Source organism: Lontra canadensis, unplaced genomic scaffold (assembly GCF_010015895.1).
Source record: "Lontra canadensis isolate GAN:19392208 unplaced genomic scaffold, GSC_riverotter_1.0 scaffold141, whole genome shotgun sequence".
NCBI classification, from domain to species: Eukaryota; Metazoa; Chordata; class Mammalia; order Carnivora; family Mustelidae; genus Lontra; species Lontra canadensis.
The window spans coordinates 3,276,214-3,299,567 of NW_022631135.1; the positions used below are offsets into that span (position 1 = coordinate 3,276,214).

Sequence of the window (23,354 nt, forward strand, 5' to 3'; positions counted from 1 at the left end):
GTAAAAGAAGTAGATATCTTTTGGCAAATCTAAAAGCTAATTGGGAAAACAAAGCAAACAAACTTCAGAAGTGAGAGTGCATGGAATAATTGAACTGAACTGAAACCTGTCATATGCCTCTTTTATCCAAATGCCAGGGGGTCCTGCCCTGCCACTTAGAAGTCTTTCCTTTCCCTCAAAGCCTTACATCACTCCTTCTTTGTTGCAAACAGTCTCTTCCTTTTGTTCCTATTTTGTTCCATCCTTTTCCCAACCTCTGAGTTCAAAACCTCCGTTACCTCTGTGAAATGTCCCTCTCTTCATGGCTGATTCGTGGCCAGGTTCTAGGAATTTAGCTTCCCACTCAGTTTTCCTTCTTTTGTTTACCACTTGATAATCAGACCTTTATTTTTTTTAAGATTTTATTTATTTATTTGACAGACAGAGATCACAAGTAGGCAGAGAGGCAGGCAGAGAGGGATGAAGAAGCAGGCTCCCTGCTGAGCAGAGAGCCCTATGCGGGGGCTCGATCCCAGGACCCTGAGCTGAAGGCAGAAGCTTTAACCCACTGAACCACCCAGGCGCCCAATAACCAGACCTTTAAATAACCATCAGTGCATCACCCTATCCTGCTCTTTTGTATAGTTTCTACCCATTTCCCACCTCAGCATGCCTGCAGGCTCCCCTCTTGTCTCCCGGACTTGTTTTTGCCTCCCAGAGTCAGCCTCCATGTGGTCCTCACATCTCTCTCTAATGTGTTATTTTTGTCCATGCTGCCTTGTTGCCTCCCACCCTCCGGCTGCTCTTCTCTGCCTGCAGACTGCACTTCAGTCCTCAACAGGAACCTCAGCGAGCTCTGTGCTTCTTGCCACCTGCCCCCTGATCACGGTGATGCAGAAACATTTTACTGTTTGCAGTACACGCTACGCCTTTTCCCTGCACACGCTATGCCTTTTCCCACCTCCATGCCTTTGAGTCAGCCTGTCCTCCCATCTTCCGGAATCCCTCACTAACTTTGACTGGGGGAGAGTAACCTCAGAACTCTGTTTTGACACCTTCTTTTATCTCTACGTGCACATGCATGTGCCTTCCCACAAAGCCCAGGAAGTGAATCCCGTCTCATCTAGACTGCCCGTGTCCACAGGACTGCCCTGTACTGTGCTGTTGCTCCATCTCCCTTCCTAGACTGTGACCGTCGTCACAGAGTGTAGAGACCATGGCATTTTTACCACCGTTGAATCTTCTAACTGGTACGATGGCGGATGTCTAGTAGATGCTCAATAAGTATGTGGGGTGCTAGATCCATGTGAGTGACTCACATTGTGGTGCTTAATACATACGAATAGATGAATGTCAGATTTACATGTCTGATCATCAAGTTGTAATTCCCCAGCCAAAATATTCTTAAGGTCTTTTACCTCATTTTCAATCCTGTTTTCACCACTTCAGTCAAAAATCATTTAAATTCCTACCTGAACTGTTGCGTTAGCTTCCAGCCTATGTCAGTTTAAGTTCTACCTCCTGTCTGTACCTCACTCACGCATGTGAACCAGACTCATCTCCTGCAGTGACTGCCCGGGTCACAGCACTCTCTGGTCAGAAGCCTGTGCCTGGCCTTCCGCAGCCTTAGCAAATCCAGTAATCCAACTCCTCTCTATTCTCCCAACATTCATTCCCCATTTTAGCCAATTTTCCCCACTTCCCCGTGCCAGCTTGTGTTCTAGGGCTCAACTCTATCTTCTGGCCAGAATACCCTGTCCCCGTGCCTCCATCGGTCAAAATTCTGCTAATAATCTATCCTATCAAAGTTGAACCTTTGTGACCAAGCCATATCTCCTATGGACTCTCTAGGTATTTCTGCTGTATAGCCCACTGACACTCTCACTGGATGATAGTGAGTCTCATAAATAAATTAAGTAACCCATTGCAAAGATTTCCAAGTGAATAGCAATTGCTACACAAGGGAGTGTTTACTCTTCTCCCCTACCGCACTCCAGAATGGGAGCTCCACAAAAGTCAAGTTTGTTCATAAAGGAAAACCGAGGGCCTAGGCACCCAAGTATTTGGCAAATAAATAAATGAAAGTATGAAATCGTGTGCCAAATGGTGGAATTTAAATAATCTTTCTTCAGAAAAAAAATACTTTGAAGAAAATATGAACAAATTTGAGTGATTTCTGAATTTTAAAGAATGTGATACTTTAGAACTAATTTCTTGAGTGAAATCACAAACCAGCAAATCACCATATTCATTTATATAAAATGTAGTATTGAAATTCTGAATTTTAGAGCAGCTTCTAAAAAGTACTAATTTCTGTACACGAAAGTGTCAATTAGTCAATCATATTTTCTGGAATTTTTATGCCTCAATATAAGTTGAAATTAACTCAGGATAATTCTAGTTCAGATCTAGATAGATGGAGCATAAAAATGGTATGAAAATAGTCTACCAGAATAAAAATAGATGCTGGTTCTTGATTCAGAGAGTAGTGTGAGGACACCTAGGTTTTGCCATGGCTAAGGTCATTTATCGATTTGTTCCTAAATTATATGTGATTTTTAAAATAAGAAAAGCAGGGGTACCTGGGTGGCTCAGCCGTTAAGCATCTGCCTTCAGCTAAGGTCATGATCCCAGGGTCCTGGGATCCAGCCCCGCATCAGGCTCCCTGCTCAGTGGGGCACCTATTTCTCCCTCTCCCATTCCCTCTGATTGTGTTCCCTCTCTCTCTCTGTCAAATAAATAAATAAAAAGATCTTTAAAATAAGAAAAGCATAACTCAGTCTTTCAAACTCCTTAACCCAAAATCTAACATATAGTAGACATTTTTTAAATATATGAATTCAAGCCACTGGAGATTTTTGTTTTGTTTTGTTTTGTTTTTGCCAGTGGGAAGGGTATTTAAGAAGGGAACTGACATAGTTATAGTTGTATTTTGTCTTTGAGAAAAATAATCTGATGATTGGAGGATGATTTGGAGAAACAAACAAACAAAAAACCAGAACGAGCAGCTGTTTGCTCGTTCACTAATGAAGGAATGGTCATAGAGCTCCTACTACTTGGTATGCACCAAAGAATGAGTGAAACGCCAAGATGCTGTGTGATAAGTATAGCCTACAGAAAAAGTTTAGATGAAGAATTATGAAAATCTAACTTAAGAAGTGATTAGGATAAAAAGGAGTAAATATCTTTGTATCTATTTAGACAAAAACCCTGAGGGTGTTTGGTGAACTCTATAAAGACCGAAGGCTCGAGTCTCTCACCCGGGTTTCTGACTTGAAGGACCAGTCTAATAGTATAGTTCGAGGTAAGAATTTAAGTAGGTGTAAAGGAAATGATGAGTTGAGCTGTGGTCATATTCTATTCGGAGAGTCTGTGTAAATCCCTGTGGAGAAAAGAGTATAAAATTGAAAAGAAGATCTGGTGCTTAGAAGGGATATATGGGCTGAGGATGGTTGGCTTTTGAATTGATCAACAACAACAAAAAGTTGTTGAAGACACAAATACATATGGAAATTGTTGTTGAAGACACAAATACATGTGAAAATTCCCAGGAGGGGCTTTGCCTGAGTGAGATGAGATGTGGGCTGAGGCTGGAAGATTATGGACATCAAAAGGTTAAGAGGACACAAAAATGACCCACGAAGAAGACTGGAAACTCATGGCCAGAACTGACGTCAAGAAACCAGGAAAGGGTAGTTGTCTCAGTGAAAATGGTTTCAAGAGCAGGTAATAGAGAAGCTGACTCACCTAGCTCGAAACAATAAGGTAATTTATTGGATCACATAACTAGAATTCCAAAGGTAAAACGGCCTTGGGCACGGTTGATCCAGGCACTCAATAATTTCATCAAGAAACCAGTTTCTTTTGTCTTCTTTCACTCCACCATCCAGTCTTGGATTTGCCCTGTTTCTCCTCTGGTGATAGAATGACGGGTTGTAGAAATCAGGGCTACGTGCTCCCTCATTCACACCCAGCTGAAGAAGCAGTTTGCGTCTGGAAGCTCTCCTAAAAGAGCAAAGAGGAGCTTCGCGCAAGTCTCCAGCAAACGTGTTCCGTGTATCCCCTGGGCACTGTTAAAATCAAAAACACGTGGAGACCCGCCTTGAAAGTTGCCTGAGCAGACAAAACCAGTTTATTCATACAACAAAGCTTAATTTAGCTTATTCTGCAAGGCTAACTTGACCTGGGTCATTTCTTGATTATGCCTCTGGAAATCATAAGCAACACTTGAACCGTTTCCCAAGGTTGAAATGAGGTGACTGCCGATCAATTCCCTACCATTGAAGAGAATTCTAATATTGTCACCAATCACTGTGAAGAACACACAGTCACTGCTTTCTCACTAGATACGCTTCTTTGTAACAATACACCCCTCAGCCTCACTTCAGGTATTGGTTTGGGTGCTCCCGGTTTGCAGACTGTCTTTCTTGTGTGTCTTAGTTTACTACTTCAGTGATTCATTGGCTTTTACTTTGGCTCCTTCTGAACTCTTGACAGCACAAATATGGTTACGTGACTTAGGATTCCTAAAACAGTCATTAACTTGGGAAAAGAATTAGACTGCCATCTCCTGGAGCTGAGTGTGGTTTTAGCTTTCCCCAAGGCACTACTCTTTGTTGGTGAGGAATGGATACCAGAACACAAATGGAGACCTTTTTTTTAGGTAAAAGGAAATGGCAAATGGAAAAGCCATAACCAGGCAACAGGACCACGCTGCAAGTATGAAGGAAGCCTAGGAGGAAGAAAGTTTGAGGAGAAGTCATGAACATCAAAGTGAGAGTTGATGAAAAAAACACAAAAGCCCATTGGATTAGTAATTAGGAGGTGACGCTAATGACTGCATAGACTATGGATACTGGTTGAAGTAGACAGAGGGTCACTGAGGTGAGGAGGGGCTAGGAAGCACTGAGGCCAGTGTGGAGACTCCGATTTTGCAAGGAAGAGTAAGGATAAGAAAGCAGCCGGAGGGGAAAAATAGTAACAGGAATGTTTTGGGTTTGTTTTGTTTGTTTGTTTGTTTTGTTTGCTTTTTTTTCCCAATCATCAATTAAATCTGTCAAAGTCTAGTCCATGGCTCCTGATGAGGTTCTGATGCTCTCTTCCAGTGCCAATTGCATGAATTTTGTTAATTTGTCAAATCCTAGAGTTCTCATCACTTTAGAGAGAGAAAAAGAAAGCTCTTTTGTTTTTTGAATCCCACAGAGTTGGTGAATTTCAGAAATGATTTAAAGAAAGAGTGTTATTTCTATTTTAGGGAAATGCTTATGTTTAGGAGAGATTATAAACGCTATACTGCAATGAGGCATCAAAAGATTTTATTTGGAGTCTAAAAATGGAATATTTTTACTTTTTACCTCCATGCTTGGTGCTGTGGTCTCAATGTCAGTGTCCCCCTAAAATGCACATGTTGAAATCGTAATGCCCAAAGATGATAGTCTTAGGGTGCGGTGCCTTTGAGAGGTGCTTAAGTCATGAGGGTAGAGTCTTTATGAATCAGGTTAGTGTCCTTAAAAAAGAGGCTCCCGAGAGATCCCTGGCCCTTCTACCATGAAAGGGCACAGTGGAAAACTGTTAGCTATGAGCCAAGAAGAGAGTCTTCACCAGGGAACTCAAGCCTGCTGGCATCTTGATCTTGGACTTCCCAGCCTCCAGAACTGTGAGCAATAAATTTCTGTTGTTTATCGGCAATCCAGCCTGTAGTATTTTGTTATAGCAGCCTGAACATACCAAGACACTTGGTTTTAAGCTAAAGTTTGTATTTTGCAAAGAATGCAAGAAAATGTTTAATGTCTGGGAAAATTTTATTCTTTATTAAAATTATAGAAAGTAATGCCTCTTGCATGCTATGTACTCATTAAGTAATTATTAATTATCTATACTTCAAATTTAAGGACAAAAATAGGGAGATTCTGTCAAACTATCAAATTCTTTATACTTGAACCATATATTTTGAATTATTAGATACATGATTCTCAAAAACCAGTAAAACGATGCCACAGAAAACTAGTAATATTGAGCAGTACAATAAAACCTAAGTAACTAGGATTAACTAGGTCAGTCAGGTGAAATTAGTGAGTGATTTAGTCACACATTCACATCCAGTGATTAACTGAACCATCCGTATGTACCTTATACATTTTTCATGCTGTAGATACAGCAATGAACAAAATCTCTCCTGCTCTCATGGAGCCTACATTGCAAACGGAGAGAGAATTAACAAACAGGAGCATCTGGGAGGCTCCGTCGATTAAGCATCTGCCTTCGGCTCAGGTTATGATCCCTGAGTCCTGGGATGGAGCCCTGAGTCGGGCTCCATGCTCAGCGGGCAGCCTGCTTCTCCCTCTGCCCTTCATCCTGCTCCTGTTCTCACTTTCTCTCTCTCAACTAAGTAAATAAAATCTTAAAAAAAAAACAAACAAACAGATAAATTAATATATTCTGTGCCAGGGGAGGTAATTGCCTTGAAATAGAATAAAGCAACATTAATGGGGGTAGTAGGCAACATTGGTTGGGGTGGCATTGCTGTTTTCCAAGAACAGGAAATCCTCTCTTTAACAGGAAAAGTTTGAGCAGAGAAACAGGACAAGGAGGATGGCTGGGGGAGCTCTATTCCAGGTAAAGGAAATATCCAGTGCCGAGGCCCTGCTCTGTGAGACCTGTTGGGCATGTTTGAAGGTCAGCAGTCAGGGTTGGGTAGATGGGCCAGAGGAGCTTCGTGAGTGAAGGGAATCATTGGGAGCCAAGGTCAGAGAGATGGGGAATTCGAGTATCTGTCATGTGAGGAAGGAGGCCTTAGGGCCAGGTGAGGAATTTGGGAACACTCTAAGAGGGTGAGGTGTATGGGACAACCGGGTGGCTCCGTCCGTGGATCATCTGATTGTTGATTTTGGCCCTGGTCATCATCTTGGGGTGGTGAGATGGAGCCCCGGGACTGGGCTCTGCACTCAGCAGGAATCTACTTGAGATTCTTTCTCTCTCCCTCTCCTTCTGCCCCGTCCCCTGCTCTTTCTCTCAAATGAGTAAATTTTTAATATGTTAAAAAAAAAAAAAAAAAAAAGAGGGTTGGGGTGGTAATTAGAAGGTTTTGAAAAGTTTGAGGTGGTTATTGCAAAGCCCTAACTGCCATGGGGAAATCAAGCTATTCTGGGGCAAGTGTGAAACTGAGAGAGTTAAAAACAAATGTAACTTTTATTTTCCTTTTTAATACATAATAAAAATAAACTGATGCACCTTGGAAATTTACGCAAGTAATACAACTGACACATCTACTCTAGTAAATAGGCAAGATCAATTTGTAGGGGTGCCTGGGTGTCTCAGTGAGTTAAAGCCTCTTCCTTCGGCTCAGGTCAGGATCTGAGGGTCCTGGGATCAAGCCCTGCATGGGGCTTTCTGCTCAGCAGGGAGCCTGCTTCCCCCCTCTCTCTCTGCCTGCCTCTTTGCTTACTTGTGATCTCTCTCTCTCTCTCTCTCTCTGTGTCAAATAAATAAATCTTTTTTTTTTTTAAAGATCAATTTGTAATTATGAGCACAGTAAGTACTCATGTAGAAACCACCAAGTAGACCCTCGTTAACCCTTTGTTAGAAACAACCTGGTAGACCGTAGTTAACCCTTTGTCATGTATTTGTTTGTATTTGGTAGACCTTGCTTCATGGCAAGTAGAATAGGAGGCACACCCTCCCCCCATCACTGACAGATTGCAACAGATTACTGAGGTGAGTGTCCTAGAAATTAATGGCATTATGACACTTTTATTGTAAAGAAATAATTACATCGTAGTGTATTTTTGTCAAGCTTTTAGGAACTGGGCAAGTGCTTTAAATTTAGAACATTGTGTACTCCCCTTAAATGTGAATGGTTGGAACACATCTAAGTTTATGCAATATTTAAAAACCTTTTTGGCAGTGAGATTCAGGGGATAGCGATCTCAATGCCTCTCTCATCCTACATTTTATAGGCTAAACAGCAACTTATTTCTGAACTTGGAGGCAGCCATCCATTTTTTTCCAGGCAGAAGTTACAGCAAGATTTTACTTTGGAAAATGAGAAAAGAGTCAAGATGGCACGTGAGCTCAACAAAATATTCAATATGCTTGATACATTCTGCCAAGATTTTTGTCAAGAGCATTATTCCCCACCCCCAGCATCTGCAAAGAACCCAACATTTCCTGAGGGACCTTAATAGATGAGACATTGAATTCCCTGCCGTCAGTGTTGCCTTCCACCTGGGAAAAAGACAGCCCTGTAATTGAAACCTAGCATATGCATTGTCATCCCTCCTGCCTGCCTCTCTGGTGCTTTACAAATTAAAAAGATCTCGAAGGCTCAGCCTGCTTTCCAGCTGCCAGCCCTTGGTAGACATGAGGGAGCCAGAAGGGACCAGGTGGAACAGTTTTGAGTTGCACTAAACTCACAGCGCAAGGAGGTTGGCCGTAACTTCCCAATGAATATTTATACCAGCCCCATTTCTCATCTTGCTCTTTGGCATGGGTCAGAGTGCTGAGCTCCTGCTGATTTCAAGGGCCCTGCATTGTTTTTGGACCTACTCCGTGAAGTATTATGTCAGATGAGAAATGGGCCCCGGTTCCTGTCACTAAGATGGCTGGTTGACTTTTTTTTTTTTTTTTTTTAATGGAGACTATCATGTTATAGTGTCATAAGGATGGGGCAGTGAGGGAGTTCCCTGACGTCTCCTGGCATTCCTGTTCCTTGAATCAGACACTCAACTACTGTTTACTACGAAGTGGCACTTTAATTGCTTCTGTTCAGGGCCACACAGTCCTCTGATTTGCGTATTGCCATATTTTCTTCTTTTTCTTGGGGGTTTTATTTTTGTTTGCTAAGGTCAGGCACTTATCACAGGGCTCCCTCATCATCTTTCACATTCTGATCCTTCGTGGCAGGTGCTAACTTCCTTGCGTTCAAAGTGAATGGGTTGAGTAACCTCATAAAGATACAGAATGTCTTGGCGTAAAAAGGAAGAGAGTACGGAATGCCTGTCTATTTCGGGGTTATTTAGAGAGTCTTATAAACCTGAGAAGATATTCAGAAAACCGTCTACACATACATCCATTAACTTTTCCTAGGTAGTAGATCATAGACTTATATTCATGTTTCTGATTCCCAGTCCGTACTTTTAACTAATACAGTGCATACCTTATGTGTATTTTATCATCACATTGCTTATGAGAAATCATTTTTCATTGTTTCTTCCTAGGACATAAACTATAGACAGTAAAATTCTTGTGAATTGTTGACTCTAAAATTACATTCTTAGATAATTAACTGTAAATAATTAGTAAGAGCTGTGGTCACAAGAATCTAGTACAAGTTCTCTAAGCAGAAGGCAGGCGGGATAACCTCAGTCTTTTGTGACAGCAGTACCAGAAAAGAGGAGCAAAGACATGCGTTATACAAAGTATGTATGGAATTCAACAAGGGGTGTGTCAGAGGCTCTTGATACATTTATGAAGGTGGGGGGAATGACAGAAAAATACAGACTGAAGGCGAGGACTACTAGTAGCTCAATAATTATTCCCGAGGACCTCATATAAATCTGGAGTTACACCTCTAGTGTCCTCTTCAAGATCTCTTTGACATTGGCTCTTTAACATTTTTACTGTGATTCGGTATTGAAGGCAAACTAAGAAAATTTACTGGTGTCATAGCACAAGGGAAAAGTAGGTTGAGCAGCAGAATCAGAATGTAATGGGACAAGCTGAAACAATGGACTTGCTCCAACAGGATGGCATTTAGGAGGAACACACGTAAAGCTTTTTACTTGGGTTCCAAATGCCAACTGCATGTGTAGTGACTGAGAGAAAACAGGACTGTAAATCATGACATGGGACAAAGGCTTAAGGGTTTCGTTAGTTGGGTTTCAGCGTGTATTAGTACTTTAAAGTGTGGTAGCAAAGCTCATGTACTCTTAGGCTAGGGTGAGATGGTTCATGGTGAATTGTACTGCCTCTGCTGTATTTTGTGCCTGTAAAGGCTCTAGTTCAGGGCAGCCCTCTTTGGAGTTTAAAGAGCAGTTATGGGGAAGAAGGTTTTGGCTTGACCCATGTCAATGGGTTCAATTTCTTCTAAGACCAAAATTCCATGGAAACCATGTATGGAAAATGTTCTCATAGTAAGAGTGATCTGAAAATGAACTGAGCTGGCTCTTAAGAAAATAATTTTCGTGTCAACGCAAGTTTTCAAACAGACAAATCAGGCATTTATTGACAGTGTCGTGAAATTGATTGTAGTAATAACTAACATTTATTAAGATCTACTGTTTGCCAGATTCCATGCAGTGTGTGTGTGTGTGTGTGCGTGCACGCACGCGCATGCGTGTGCATGATCTTATTTAATTTACACAGTAGCCCTCCAATGGATATTATTATCTTCATTTTTGAGCCTCAGGTCCAGTGACTGGTAAATGGGTAAGACAGGGTTTAAAACCCAGGTCTGAATCTACTGTGTAGGCTTTTAACACTGCATTCACAACCTCAAGCATAAAATGATATTTTTCCATCTGAAGACATTGAATGTCCTTTGGACCCTGAAATTGCATGATGTTAGTAGGGGACCATCATTTTTTTCAGGGGGGGCATCTTTATTTTATACATTCATTCATCCAGTCTTTCTCAGAAAAAGGAGTTGATGTGTTTCTGGGTATAATTGATGGCATTAGCTATTTTGATTGTGGTCTTCAGCTTTCCTGCTTACTGGAGGGAAATAATTTCCTGCTTCATTAACCATGGTTTGTAACTGATCTAACAGAAACTTGAGTCCTGTACCATTCAAATAATGCTTGGGAATTTTTTTTCTTTGTTTACAGATTAAGTTGGGGGGTGGGGCTTTAAAAATTGGCATTTAAAGATATGCTTCTGTTTTTTGAAAAATACTTCCTCGAACGTCTTTGGTGGGGAAACCATGTTTTATCTGGATAATTTGTTAGGATCATAGTGAAGAAGGGGCCAGAGTTGCAGATCTCAAGTGTAGAGCTATAAGCCCTGGAAAAGGGAAGACGGTGGAAGTGTCCAGAGAACAGTGTGTTCATGGCTTTATTTGCTATTACTCCAGGGCCTGAGGTCACCCCGGGCAGACAGGTCACTTGTACTGCAAGCATTCATGCCGGCCCCAGGGACAGGCATGAGGTCACTGGCAAAGTGCAAAAATAGCTCCCATTATGCATGGCCCAGTTTCTTGATACTGGTTGCTAGGGGTCTTCTTCCTCCTCCATTTCCGCTTCTCTCTGGTGGAACCTGGTTCTGACCATGTCTGGTAAAATGGGTGAGGGAGGGTCTCCTTTTTAAGACCGTCTGTTCGGGGATATAATGGATCTAGAACTACTAGAGTGATCCGTACCTCCCAGCCTTACAGCCAGAAGAGAAACTGGCTTAGATTTGCAGCTATGACAGTGATTTCTTGGATTCTAAACTGAAATGTTTAAGATAGCCTGTCATTGTTACCTGCTGGCTTTTTCCAGACTGTGGGAACTGGTACTCCATAGTGATGTGCCATGACTTTCCTCTGATCTAGGTTGACCAAGTTGCTTTATTTTCTTTTTTCTTCCACAGTGGCTTTCTGTACACAGGTAGGACGTCCTTCTCTTCACCTCCAACAGATAGGTGTACACACACACACAAAACCTTCTACTCATTTGGGAGATCTAACACTGCACATACAGATGTGAAAACTTGCACACACACTCACATCAGAGAACTGATCCCTGTTTTGCTCCACCTGTCCTCTTGCTCTCCGCTAGCCTGCAGGCTCGCTGAAGATACCATGTGTATTCCTAGAACTAGCTCCAGAACATAATAGATGTTCAAGCAGTGTCTTCTGAACTAAACTACACTTGACTACCTCAGATCACTTCATCTGCATTTTTCCTGTTCCTATTTGTTGTTCATTCATTAGTGCTTACCAAGTAGCCTGCACAATTGTAAGTGTAGCGACTAAAAACAATGAATAATATAGAAATAATCCCTGTCCTAACAGAGCTGAGACTCATTATTGAAGTGGAGGCTAATGTTGTTATTCCTACTTTGCAGCTAAGGGGAATTAAGACTTATATTGGGAAAGGGAGTGATACGCAAAGCAAAACCTAAACTCTTTCCTTAAACGCCTTCTGGGGGCTAAAATGAAGATAGACTCTGACAGCAAGAGACATAGAGCCATACGCACATACTGTCCACTTTCTGCAAAGAGAAGAAGCTGCTGTGAGAGCAAATGTCCTGGAAAGTATTGGATGCTTTTGCATTTTTGGGTCGTGAAGGATTGATGGAATCTCAGCCAGTATGTGCAAAAGCTGTGACCCATTACCAGGATCTATGCAGAAGGAATTATGATTTCTGAGTTAGAGTAGACTTTGAAATACACAGATACAAACTTTGCTCTTTCTTGGGTTTCAAGAGGATTTTTTTTAATCTGTTAGAAATAAACTCCCATCTATGCTACAGAAGATTTCCACAAAAGAACCAAGAAACCAGTTGCATGTGGCCTGCAATTCTTAATTTTTAAATGAGTTTTTGTGCTTATGGGTGAGTTCATTTTTTATATTTCCCCAACTAATGCTAGTATTCATGTGGTCTTATGACATAAGGACCACTAAAAAGGGGTTGAAACGGGATTCTCAGGTAGAAAAGGGGGTCACCTTTAAGTATGGTAATAACTAGTATAGATTTGGCAGAGTAGATGCTTATACTGACTTTAGGAATTTTTTGAATACTATACAAAATGTTTTATTGCAGGATTCTGCATTCCTGATTGTGTTTTCACAGTGTGACAGAATTAAAGTCACTTTAAAAAATGGGAAACATACAATGTGTGACAGAAAGAACCTGGACTCTGCCCTCAGAAAGACATATGAGTTCAAATTCTGCTGCTGCTACTTTCTACCCGTGTGGTCTTGGGCATGTTGTGTATCCTCTGTAAGCCTCAGTTGCTTCACCTATAAAGTATAAGAAGTAATATGCATATAAGTGTGTTACTGAATATATGAATTATATTCAGTAACATATTCATATGTAGAATCTACATGAAGTTCCAGGCATAGAATGTGTCAGACTATGTGTACGCAGTGAAAACTGGTACCGTTAATCATTTTCTGCTGTTGAAGTCTATGGTAAATTTTGTATCTCGTATATTCTATTTTGTATAAAGTAGACTTAAAAAGAATCTGAAGTTTCAGAATTCAATTAATTACAGAACATGCAGAAGGAAGTACAGGAATATTCTCGCTGAATACTTTGTGGTAGTAATGTGTGTCTATTCTCAAAAGGCTCTTAAAATTTTAAGAAAGATCAACCCACTGAAGTGAATTCAAGCAAAGGGGACTTACTGTAAAGATTCAAATCATTGCATTTTGGTTTCCTGGAAATTGGAATATAAAATACCAAGGCTGTTTTTGTTTTGTTTTGCGGGAGGAACATGGTTCCACTCCTCTCTTCAGTGTATGCTCCATGTTTTCATTCCTGACTAATTTTCCTTGCTTCTTCATCTTGTATGTGGTCTAAACTGGCTGAGCCCATACACTACCTTGCAGCGTTAGTGGTATTACTACTAAATGCTTCCTCCAGAATTCCTTTGAAATCATCGAAATCCAGTTAATAGTTTCTGAGAAAAGTTTCCATATTCTGAATTCACATTGATTTCTGTTTCATTCAGTGAACATTTAATGTACTTTAATTTTCTTTGCCCAAGATCTGCCTTCTCATTTGGATCCTAAACTCCTAGACAGTAGGGCCATGTTTTCTTCACTCAGGAATCCTAACAACTGTGACAGTACTTTGCATGTAATAAGCAATCATTATTTTTTGATCCATTACATTAAAAATATTTTGGGCAGGTCCAGTGGGAGATAATAAAGTTATGAGCATTCATTACTTACTATAATTCAGCTTGTTACCAGGAGTGTGCTACAGACAACAGTTTTGTTTTGTTTGTTTGTTTGTTTGTTTGTTTGTTTGCAGGGGGATACTACTATTTCCCTCTTTTTTTATTCTGGTGGCTATAAAGTTTTTCTACTTTTTGCTATTTTTGGAATTTGGCTACAATGTGCGTAGGTATGGTTTTCTTTTCCCTTTTCTCATTTGTTGTTCATTTTATTTCAAGGATCTGTGCATTGGTGTTTCACCACATTTGGAAAAATATGTACCATTACTTATTTCAATATTATTCTGTCTTAATCTTTTGCTTCCTGATAATATTACACAAGTTACTTATACTCATTTTTATTTCCCCACCTCCTGTTTTTGTCTTGCTCTTCCAGTTTGAGTAGTTCTAATGGCCCAGCTTCAGACTTACTGATTCTGTCTTTTGCAGTGTTTAATCTGCTGTTAAATCCATACAAAGAATATTTTTATTTAATATATTGTAATTTTTCTAGAATTTTCATTTTTTGAGTTTCTGTTTCTTTTCTATATGCAATACATATAAATAATATATACGTATTATATACATATTGGTATTATATGTATGTATATGTATATATTATATACATTTATGTATATAATATGTACACATGTATATATAAATATATATCACACATATGTATGTATATATGTGACACACACAAACACATCTTCTGTGGGCATGTATCTTTTCCTGTAAGTTATTTCATATATTCACAATAATTTTTAAATCCTTGTCTAATAATTCTCAAACCTGGGTCATATACAGGTCTGCTTCTGTTTACTGTGTTTTCTCTTTACTGGAGCTTTTTATTAGGAATCAAAATATTTATGATATTTTGAACGTTACATACAAAAACTCAGTAGAGCCTGAAGCATGCTATTTGTTTTGTTGTGTTTATTTCCTGAAAAGTCTAAATCCTTTTCTCTGGCTGGCAGTTAAGGTGAGGGTCTGAGCATTCAGATTCCTCTTAAGAGTTGAGCAAGAGAGGAACTTCCAATTACTAAACAACAATCATTTTTATATTTCGGTTTTTGAATTGGAACAGTATGGACTGAAGTTTCAGATATTTTTGGTTCATGTTTTGATTTAGTACTGGCAAGGCCCTTGTACATATAACTTGGTAAATTCACTCATTCATTCTAGTATTTCTTATTGTTTTGTTTTTATGGATTTCTCAGTTTTTCTCTGTGTAAATAATTATGTTACCTGTGAATTAACAGAATTTTTTTCTTTCTAAACTTACCCCTTTTATTTATTTATTTATTTTCATCCTCTTGTATTGGCTAAGATTACCAGTAAAATATATTAAAATGGGAAAAACAGATATCCTTGCTTTGGTTCTGATCTTAGGGAGAAGTAATTCAGTATTTCATCATTAAATATGGTATAAGCTATATCTTTTTTGAGAATGATCTTTATCAGATATGAGGGAAATATTGCTTTTCTAGCTGGCTGAGCGTTTCCATCATGAATGGATGATGAATATTATTAAATGTTTTTTGTACTCATTGAAATAATATTCTGTTAATATATTGAATTGCACTGTTTGATTTTCAAATTTTGTTTTAAATTTTCAAATGTTAAATAAACTTTGCATTTTTGGGATAAAGCACACTTAGTCATGATACAGTGGTTATTTTATTGCTGCATTTCACTTAATAATATTTTGTTAAATTTTTCATATATGCTCATGAGAAATATAGATCCAGAGTTTTTTTTTTTTTTTTAACTGTCTTTGTCAGGTTTTAGATGAGAGTAATCCTTTTCTCATACAATGGAGTAAAATGTGTTTCCCCCTACTTTTTTTAAAAATAATTTATAAAAATTTTATTTTTCTTTTTTTATTAGAATTCACTAAGAAAACTATATGACCCTGGAATTGTTGTTGTTGTTGTTTGTTTGTTGTGGTTTTTTTTGGAGGGGGGAGTGTTTAATTACTAATTCATTTTCTTTAATTTGATATAGAACTCTTGAGATTTCCTATTTTTTATTGGATTGGTTTTATAGATTGTGTCTTTTAAGAATTTTGCTGATTTTATCTAAATTAGTGAATGCTGGGGTGCCTGGGTGGCTCAGTGGGTTAAGCCTCTGCCTTCGGCTCAGGTCATGATCCCAGGGTCCTGGGATTGAGCCCTGCATCGTGCTCTCTGCTCAGCAGGGAACCTGCTTCCCTCCCTCTGTCTCTGCCTGCCTCTCTGTCTACTTGTGATCTCTGTTTGTCAAATAAATAAATAAAATCTTTTAAGAAATAAATAAATAAATTAGTGAATGCTTTGGCATAAGGTTGTTCATAATATTTTCTTATTATCTTTTTAAATATTTTTATTGTCTCTAATGGTTATCTTTTGGATTTGTAAATTGTCTCTATGATAGATTTTTCTCTTTCAATGATTTAGGCTCTTTTTTGTTTCCTTATTTTTATTTACTTGGGGTTTAATATGTTTTTCTTTAGTTTATTAGGGTAGAAATTTAGATCACAGATTTCAAACCCTCTCCTTTTCTAATATAATCTTTTAAAGATATAAATTCTCATTAGCCACTGCTTTATTCGCATATCACAAATTCTAATTTGAAGTCATTTTTTTTTATTATTTTAAGGGCTTTTTTTTTTGATCAGTTATAGCTCATAACACAGCTGAGAGGAAGGTACAGAGATTTCCTATATACCCTCTGTTCCAATGCATGTATAGCCTCTTCTATTATTATTACTCACCAGAATGGAGCATTTGTTACCAAGAATGAACCTACACTGACTCATCATCCTATCTCTAAGTCCATAGTTTACTGTAGGGTTAACTCTTGGTATCGTATATGCAATGTGTTTGAACAATGTATAATGACACATAACTTTAATTATAATATACAGAATATGTTCACGGCCCTAAAAATTTTGTTTACTCTGATTTATCCATTCCCTCCTCTCTACCCTAGCAAGATAGTTTTGCTTTTCTAGAATATCATATAATTGGAATCATACAGTACATATGGCTTTTCAGATTGGATATTCACTTAGTAATATGCAGTGGAGATTTCTTCATGTCTTTTCATGGCTGGAAAGCTCATTTCCTTTTAATACTGAATAATAACCCATTGACTCTATATATTAGAATTTATCCATTCACGTAGTGAAAAACATCTTAATTGTTTCCAAGTTTTGATGATTATGAATGAAGCTACAATAAACATCTGTGTGCAGATTTTTGTGTGGACATATATTTTCAACTCCTTTACATAAATATCAAGGAGTGTGACTGCTGGATCATATGGTAAGAATATGTTTAGTTTTATAAGTAACTGCCAGAATGTCTTCCAAAGTGGGTGTGCTCTTTTGCATTCCCATCAGAAATGCAGCAGTGTATAGGAGTTCCTGTTGCTCCATATCCTTGCCAGAATTTGATGTTGTCAGTATTCCAGCTTTGGGCCATTCGAGTAAATAGTGAAGTGTTATCTTATTGTTTTAACTTGAATTTCCTTGATAACATGTGATGTAGACTATCTTTTTATTTACTTATTTATTTTGTCATCTATACATCTTCTTTGATGAGGTGTCTGCTGAAGTGTTTGGCCATTTTTAAGCAGGTTGTTTTTCTATTGTTGAATTTTAAGAGTTCTTTATGTATTTTGGATAACAGTCCTTAATCAGATGTGTCTTTTGCAGACATTTTCTTCCAGTCTGTGGTTTGTCTTTGAATTCTTTTGACATTGAATTTTGAAGAGAAGTTTTTAATTTTAATGAAGCCGGCTTACCAGTATTTATTTTTCAAGGATTCTGTCTTTGGTGTTGTATTCAAAACTTACAGTTTTGCATTTTATGTCAGTCTATGATCAATTTTGAATTAGTTTTTGTGAAGGGTATAGGGTCTGTGTCTAGGCTTATGTTTTGTGTGTTTGTGTGTGACTAGTTTTTCCAGCACCATTTGTTAGAGAAACTGCCTTTGCTCTACTGTATTCTGTTTGTTACTTTGCCAAAGATCAGTTGACTACATGTGGGGTGATTTGAGGTGTTTCCATTAGTATTTTGTCCTAAGTACTTTCTAAATTCACTGGTGATTTCTACTTTGACTCATAAGTTATTTAGAATTGTGTTGTTTAATTTTCAAGTATTAATGATTATTTCATATATTTTACTTGCTTTCTAATTTAATTAATTATGGCCAGATACTATACTCTGTAAAGTTTAATTTAAAATGAAATGATACTTACTTTATCCCCTACCTTACAGTCATCCTGGTAGACATTCCACGTATACTTGAAAATAATGTGTAATCTATAATTATTTGGTGTTAGTATACTCTGTCAACTACAGCATGTTGATGACAGTGTCTACTTCTGCAATTGGTTATTGTGTAAGGAATGTTATAAAATCTCCAAATATGACCATGGACTGCTAGTCAGTTTCTTCCTTTAATTCTGCTTAGTTTTTCCTTTATATAGTTTTAAGCTCAGTTAGTAAGTACATGCACATCTAAGGTTGTGAAGAATTTATCATTTCTTTCATTTTCTTAATCAATCTCTTTGTATCTGGTAATGTTCTTCATTTTGAGGACCATTTTGTGATATTATAATAGCCCAGACATTTATATTACATTTATTATTTACATGTCATATTGTTTTCCATTCTTTACTCTGAACCTAGTTGCGCCTTATCACTGCTCAAGTTCCCAGAAAGCAAACTCTAACATAGGGATTTATGTGCCAGGAGTTTATTGGGTTGTGCTTCCAGTGGTAATATTTTGAGGGGAATGATGGAAGCATGATTAGACTGAGAGATTTTGATCTTCAGTGCAATTGCAACAAAAGTCCTAGCTGATCTTATGGTAGCTCTAGACTCAAGTGACATTCTGGGTGAGGGTAATACCTTTATACCCCTTCATGATCAGTCAGTAGGTGAGGGTAAGTCCAGAAAGGGTGTGATTTAGGGCAAAATGACTCTCTTTAGTTGAGACATTTCTTAGAAAGGAATTTAGTTGAGAACTGCTAGTTGGTAACACTACCAGCAGCTATAGGAATGAATTTTTCTGGGCAGTATGCCATAGTATCACAGTGTGTCTGTATTTAAAATACTCCTCTTGTAGATCCCTAATAGTTGGGCGGTGGGTTTTTAATACACTCTGACAATCTCTGTCTCTTCATTGAAGTGTTTAGTCCATTGATATTTAGTGTAAACATTGATATGGTTAGGTTTGAGTGTGCTGTCTTGCTACATGTTTTCTGTTTTTCACATATGTTCTTCCTTACTTTCTCTATTCCTGGTTTTTGGGGTTAATCAATCCTTTTAAATGTTTTAATTTTTCTATTGACTTTTTATTATATCTGTCAATATTTTTTCTTATTAATATTTAATGTTAGTTATTACTTGAAGAATCCTAAATGTCTTCTCTAAGCATAACACAAAATCACATGCCAAATGAAAGAACCTTAAAAGAATATAATTTTGTCCCACCATCTTTGTGATATCGATATATATTTTGCTCCTGTGCTATATTATAAATCACATAATGCAGTGTTGTGGGATTTTTTTTGTTTGTTTGTTTGCTTGTTTTTGTTTTTGTTTTTGTGTGGTTTTTTTTTTTTTTGCTTCATTTGGCAGTCTTTCATGAAAAAAAAAAAAAGATAATCTTTGTATTTACCTATATATTTACATTTCTGTCACTCTTCATTCCTCCCCCTAGTTCTGAGTTTTTATCTGGTATCTTTACTTTTAACAGAAGGTCTTCTTTCAGTATTATTTTTATAGGATAGCTTATTGGTGATAAGTTCTCCCAATTTTTATTTATTTCATGTGTTTTCCTTCTTTCATTGAAGCATGTATGGCTTCTTTGGACTACTGTAAAATTCTGCTTTTTTAAGTTTCTGTTTCCAAAGAGGGTCAATCTTTTAAGAGTCTCAGTTTTATTTAGGGTCTCAATTCCAGCACATTCCCTTATGTCAAACTGCCTATTCCTAAGTAGATATTAAAGGTGTAACAACTCTAGCCCTCAGTCCTTAAAGTCAGTTTTCAGCCCTGGATCCACAAGGTCAGCTGGAAGTTTCTGTTCTGACTTTGTTTGTACTTTACTTCTAGCTATTGATTTCTTTGTCACTGGTGGCTGAGGACATCAAATTTTAGGGGTTAAATATTTTCAGCATTTCTACATGTTTATAATAGAGATGGTAGGAGGGAGGGTATCCCTATCAACTTAAACAGCTAAGATGACAGAATATTTCTTCTGTACTTTATTATACAGAATAGTTATAGGATTACAAATAAATTATGAAGCTCAACTATCATGGAAGCTGTATTTATTTATTAATCTTTAATGGACTGTCATGTTCATCTAGCTAACAAAGAAGTCTTAGCTTTTGGTCTCCATTCTTACTGTGAGATCACATGTGTGCTCAGTAAAAAAATATATGTCGTTTTTTAAGAAATCATTGCTGAGATTTTAGCTTTTGCTCTGCTCTTCCTGCTCTAACAGGTCTATGGAAATGCAGGACCTCGCAAGTCCTCATCCTCTTGTTGGAAGTGGTGATACTCCTGGTAGCTCCAAACTGGAGAAGGCTAATCTCAGCAGCACATCTGTCACCACAAATGGAACAGGAGGTAAGTGTACCACCACGGAGGCACCCAGAATCACATTTCAATGTTTGCTATAATTTCATATGTTAGGAATCTACTAATAAATAAATCCTTATCAGCAATAACATAATCAGCATTATGTCTGGGGACGATATGGCTAATAGACTGTTATTCTGCTGATTTTCTTGCACCTCCTCTGTAGCTGGAAAAAAATCAGAAAAAGTAGATATCCCTGAACAACATTTTAAAGACTTTTAGAAAAGCTTCCTTTTTGTATTTGCCCTAGGAAATATTTCAAAACAAAAATGTAGAAAATGTGGCCAAAAGGATTTACACTCTGATCTTGTGTGTGTGTCTGAGAGAGAGAGAGAGAGAGAGAGAGATTATACTAGTTTTCGGTTTTATTTTGAATTGCAGGAGAAAGGCTACCCCAAATTTTTCTTAAAAACCTTTTTTCTTAAGAGGTTTGAGAACAGAAAAATATTTATGTCTGCTGCACTCTCTTTTCAAGGAGATTAATACCTGATGTATTTAAAGTGGGAATTAAAGTTTTTTCAGATATTTTCTCATTTGATTAGCTTATAATCATGCCATAGCATATGGTAACAATAACAGTTATTTCAAATATTCTGCCCTACTGATTTTATAATATGTATTCAGCCATCAAAAGATATGGTCTGATTTTTGCATCAGAATATGTATATGCATCACATATCTATATATATGATATATATATACACATGTGTAAACTACTTTTTAAATTATTCATCATTTTGAAGTTTTATCTATTTTAGTCATTAGAGAAAAAGTATATGCATTTGTTTTAATTTATAAACTAATAATATTATTAGATAATAGCATTTGCCACATCATATTTTCTTTTAAAATTTCAATAAGTATTTATGAAATTGACACACCTCTTCCCATTTATTTTAAAATAACTGTGCAGTCTAAACTTTTTTCTGTAAAATTGTGTGCATTGCAATTTGCCTGTATTTAATAATGTTTTACACCGAACCCCTTGTAGATTAACATTTCCTTGTTTATGATGTTTATTTGTCTCTAAACATGCATCTATAATTTTAGCTATTTAATTATGGGAGTGCAAATTTGTAAGATTGTGTAGTGATGATTTCTGGTGTAAGGACATTTAGATTTAAACTTTAACTTAGATACATGTAACAAGATTTTTAAAACCTTTGGAATCAAATCTTGGAGTTTCACTAATCATGTATATGTATTTAACGGAACTAAAACAGATCTGATAAAATAAAGGATAAAAATCATACAGTGCAGTTATGATTTTAGCTAAAAGGTCAGGCACCAGTGCAGGCATTGAAGACTATTCCTGCACATTGAGCAGGCATTCGGACAATGAACCCTTATACTGTTCCTGTTCTCAGGGGACAACATGACTGTTTTAAACACTGCAGACTGGTTGCTGAGTTGCAACACCCCCTCTTCTGCAACAAGTATGAGAGATGATGGTACACTGCATGTGTTTGGGTGTGTCGGTATTACCCTTCTGGTTTGCTTTCTGTGGCTCTTTCTGTTTGCATTTCCTTTTCTGTGTTAAGTACTTGTAACAAAAAAGGAGAAATAAACATGACTTTTTGTTGCTTATAGATAACAGTTGACTATGTTTTTTCCTTACCAACTAGTATTCTAATCTTAGATTCCTTAAACCAATGGTTTTTTTTCTTACATTGGTTTATAATGTTGCGCCAACAGATGCATCTGTTGTTTTTCTAACTACGTATCATCTAAGTGCCTAATAGAGCACAGCAGCCCTAGCTCTAAGAGCGGGTGAACCAGATTGCACAGACATACAAACTTGGTCATCCCTGTGACCTACAGACTGTCTTCCTTGAAATTCTTAACATGGCAAAAAGATATCTGTGATTTTAAGGACGTCAATAAATAATCCAGTTAAAGTGCCTAAAGCAACATAAACATTTAAAATTCCATCATTTTAAAGAATTATCAGTGTGAAAGCTACACATTTAAAATTATAAATCAGTATTAACCCTTAAAATACTTTGAACTATAATTACTGCATTCATATACAGAAAATATATAGAAGTGTAAACAAACTTTCTTTTTTTAAAAGAGCTATTTATTTATTAGAAAGAGAGTGTGGGGAGGGGCAGAAGGAGAGGGAAAGAGAGATTCTTCAAGAAGACTCCTCATTAAGCACAGAGCCTGACATGAGACTCAACCCCAGGACCCTGAGACCGTGACCTGAGCTGAAACCAAGAGGCACACACTCAGTGAAAGAGCCACCCAGGCACCCCATAACATTTTTCTTTTTCTAAATCAAAAGCTAATATACTACCAAAATCAAAAAATAAAAACAAGACTATAACACTAACATGGAATCACCCAATAGTAAAATTAAAAAGAAGACCTCCCTACCTGTTGGAAATGTGCATTACAAAAGAATGTTAAGATAGGCAGTTTGGCCGGATCTCGTTGTATCTGATTAAATTAAAATATATGACCAGTGAGTGAAAAATAATTCCATTATATCCATTATTTATTTTTTAAAAATAATTTTAACTTGAAATGTTTTCCAGTTCCACCTTGAAATACACATTTTATACTTAAAATCTGTTGCAAGAATTTAGTTTCTCTTAATTCTAACTCAGGAGTCTTTTTCTATAAAGAGCTGGATAGTAAGTATTTTAGTCTTTATAGAACATACCATGTCTGTCTCATCTACTCCACCCTGCCATCCTAACTCAAAAGCAGCCATAGTCAATGCATAAATGAGTGAGATTCATCAGGTTCCAATAAAACCCAGTATTTAAATTTCATAGTTATCACAACACAAAATATTCTAGTTTTGATATTTTTTTAAAAAAACATTTCCTTTGTGAAAAACATTCTTAGCTCACTGGCTATTGTTCT

At 37.4% G+C, this 23,354-nt stretch overlaps 1 protein-coding gene across 6 annotated transcripts in view; it reads left to right on the plus strand.

Annotated features, from left to right (window-relative positions):
• Positions 1 to 23,354, plus strand: part of EYA4 (EYA transcriptional coactivator and phosphatase 4) — a 300,751-nt gene that overhangs the window by 213,896 nt on the left and 63,501 nt on the right. For 4 of the 6 annotated variants that reach the window (XM_032843485.1, XM_032843484.1, XM_032843489.1 and 1 more), the window contains 2 exons: positions 20,344 to 20,468; positions 21,848 to 21,916. In XM_032843485.1, coding sequence (XP_032699376.1) covers positions 20,344 to 20,468; positions 21,848 to 21,916 — 194 coding nt within the window. The remainder of the gene's footprint in view (positions 1 to 20,343; positions 20,469 to 21,847; positions 21,917 to 23,354) is intronic. The other 2 variants (XM_032843486.1, XM_032843488.1) reach the window with 1 other exon arrangement.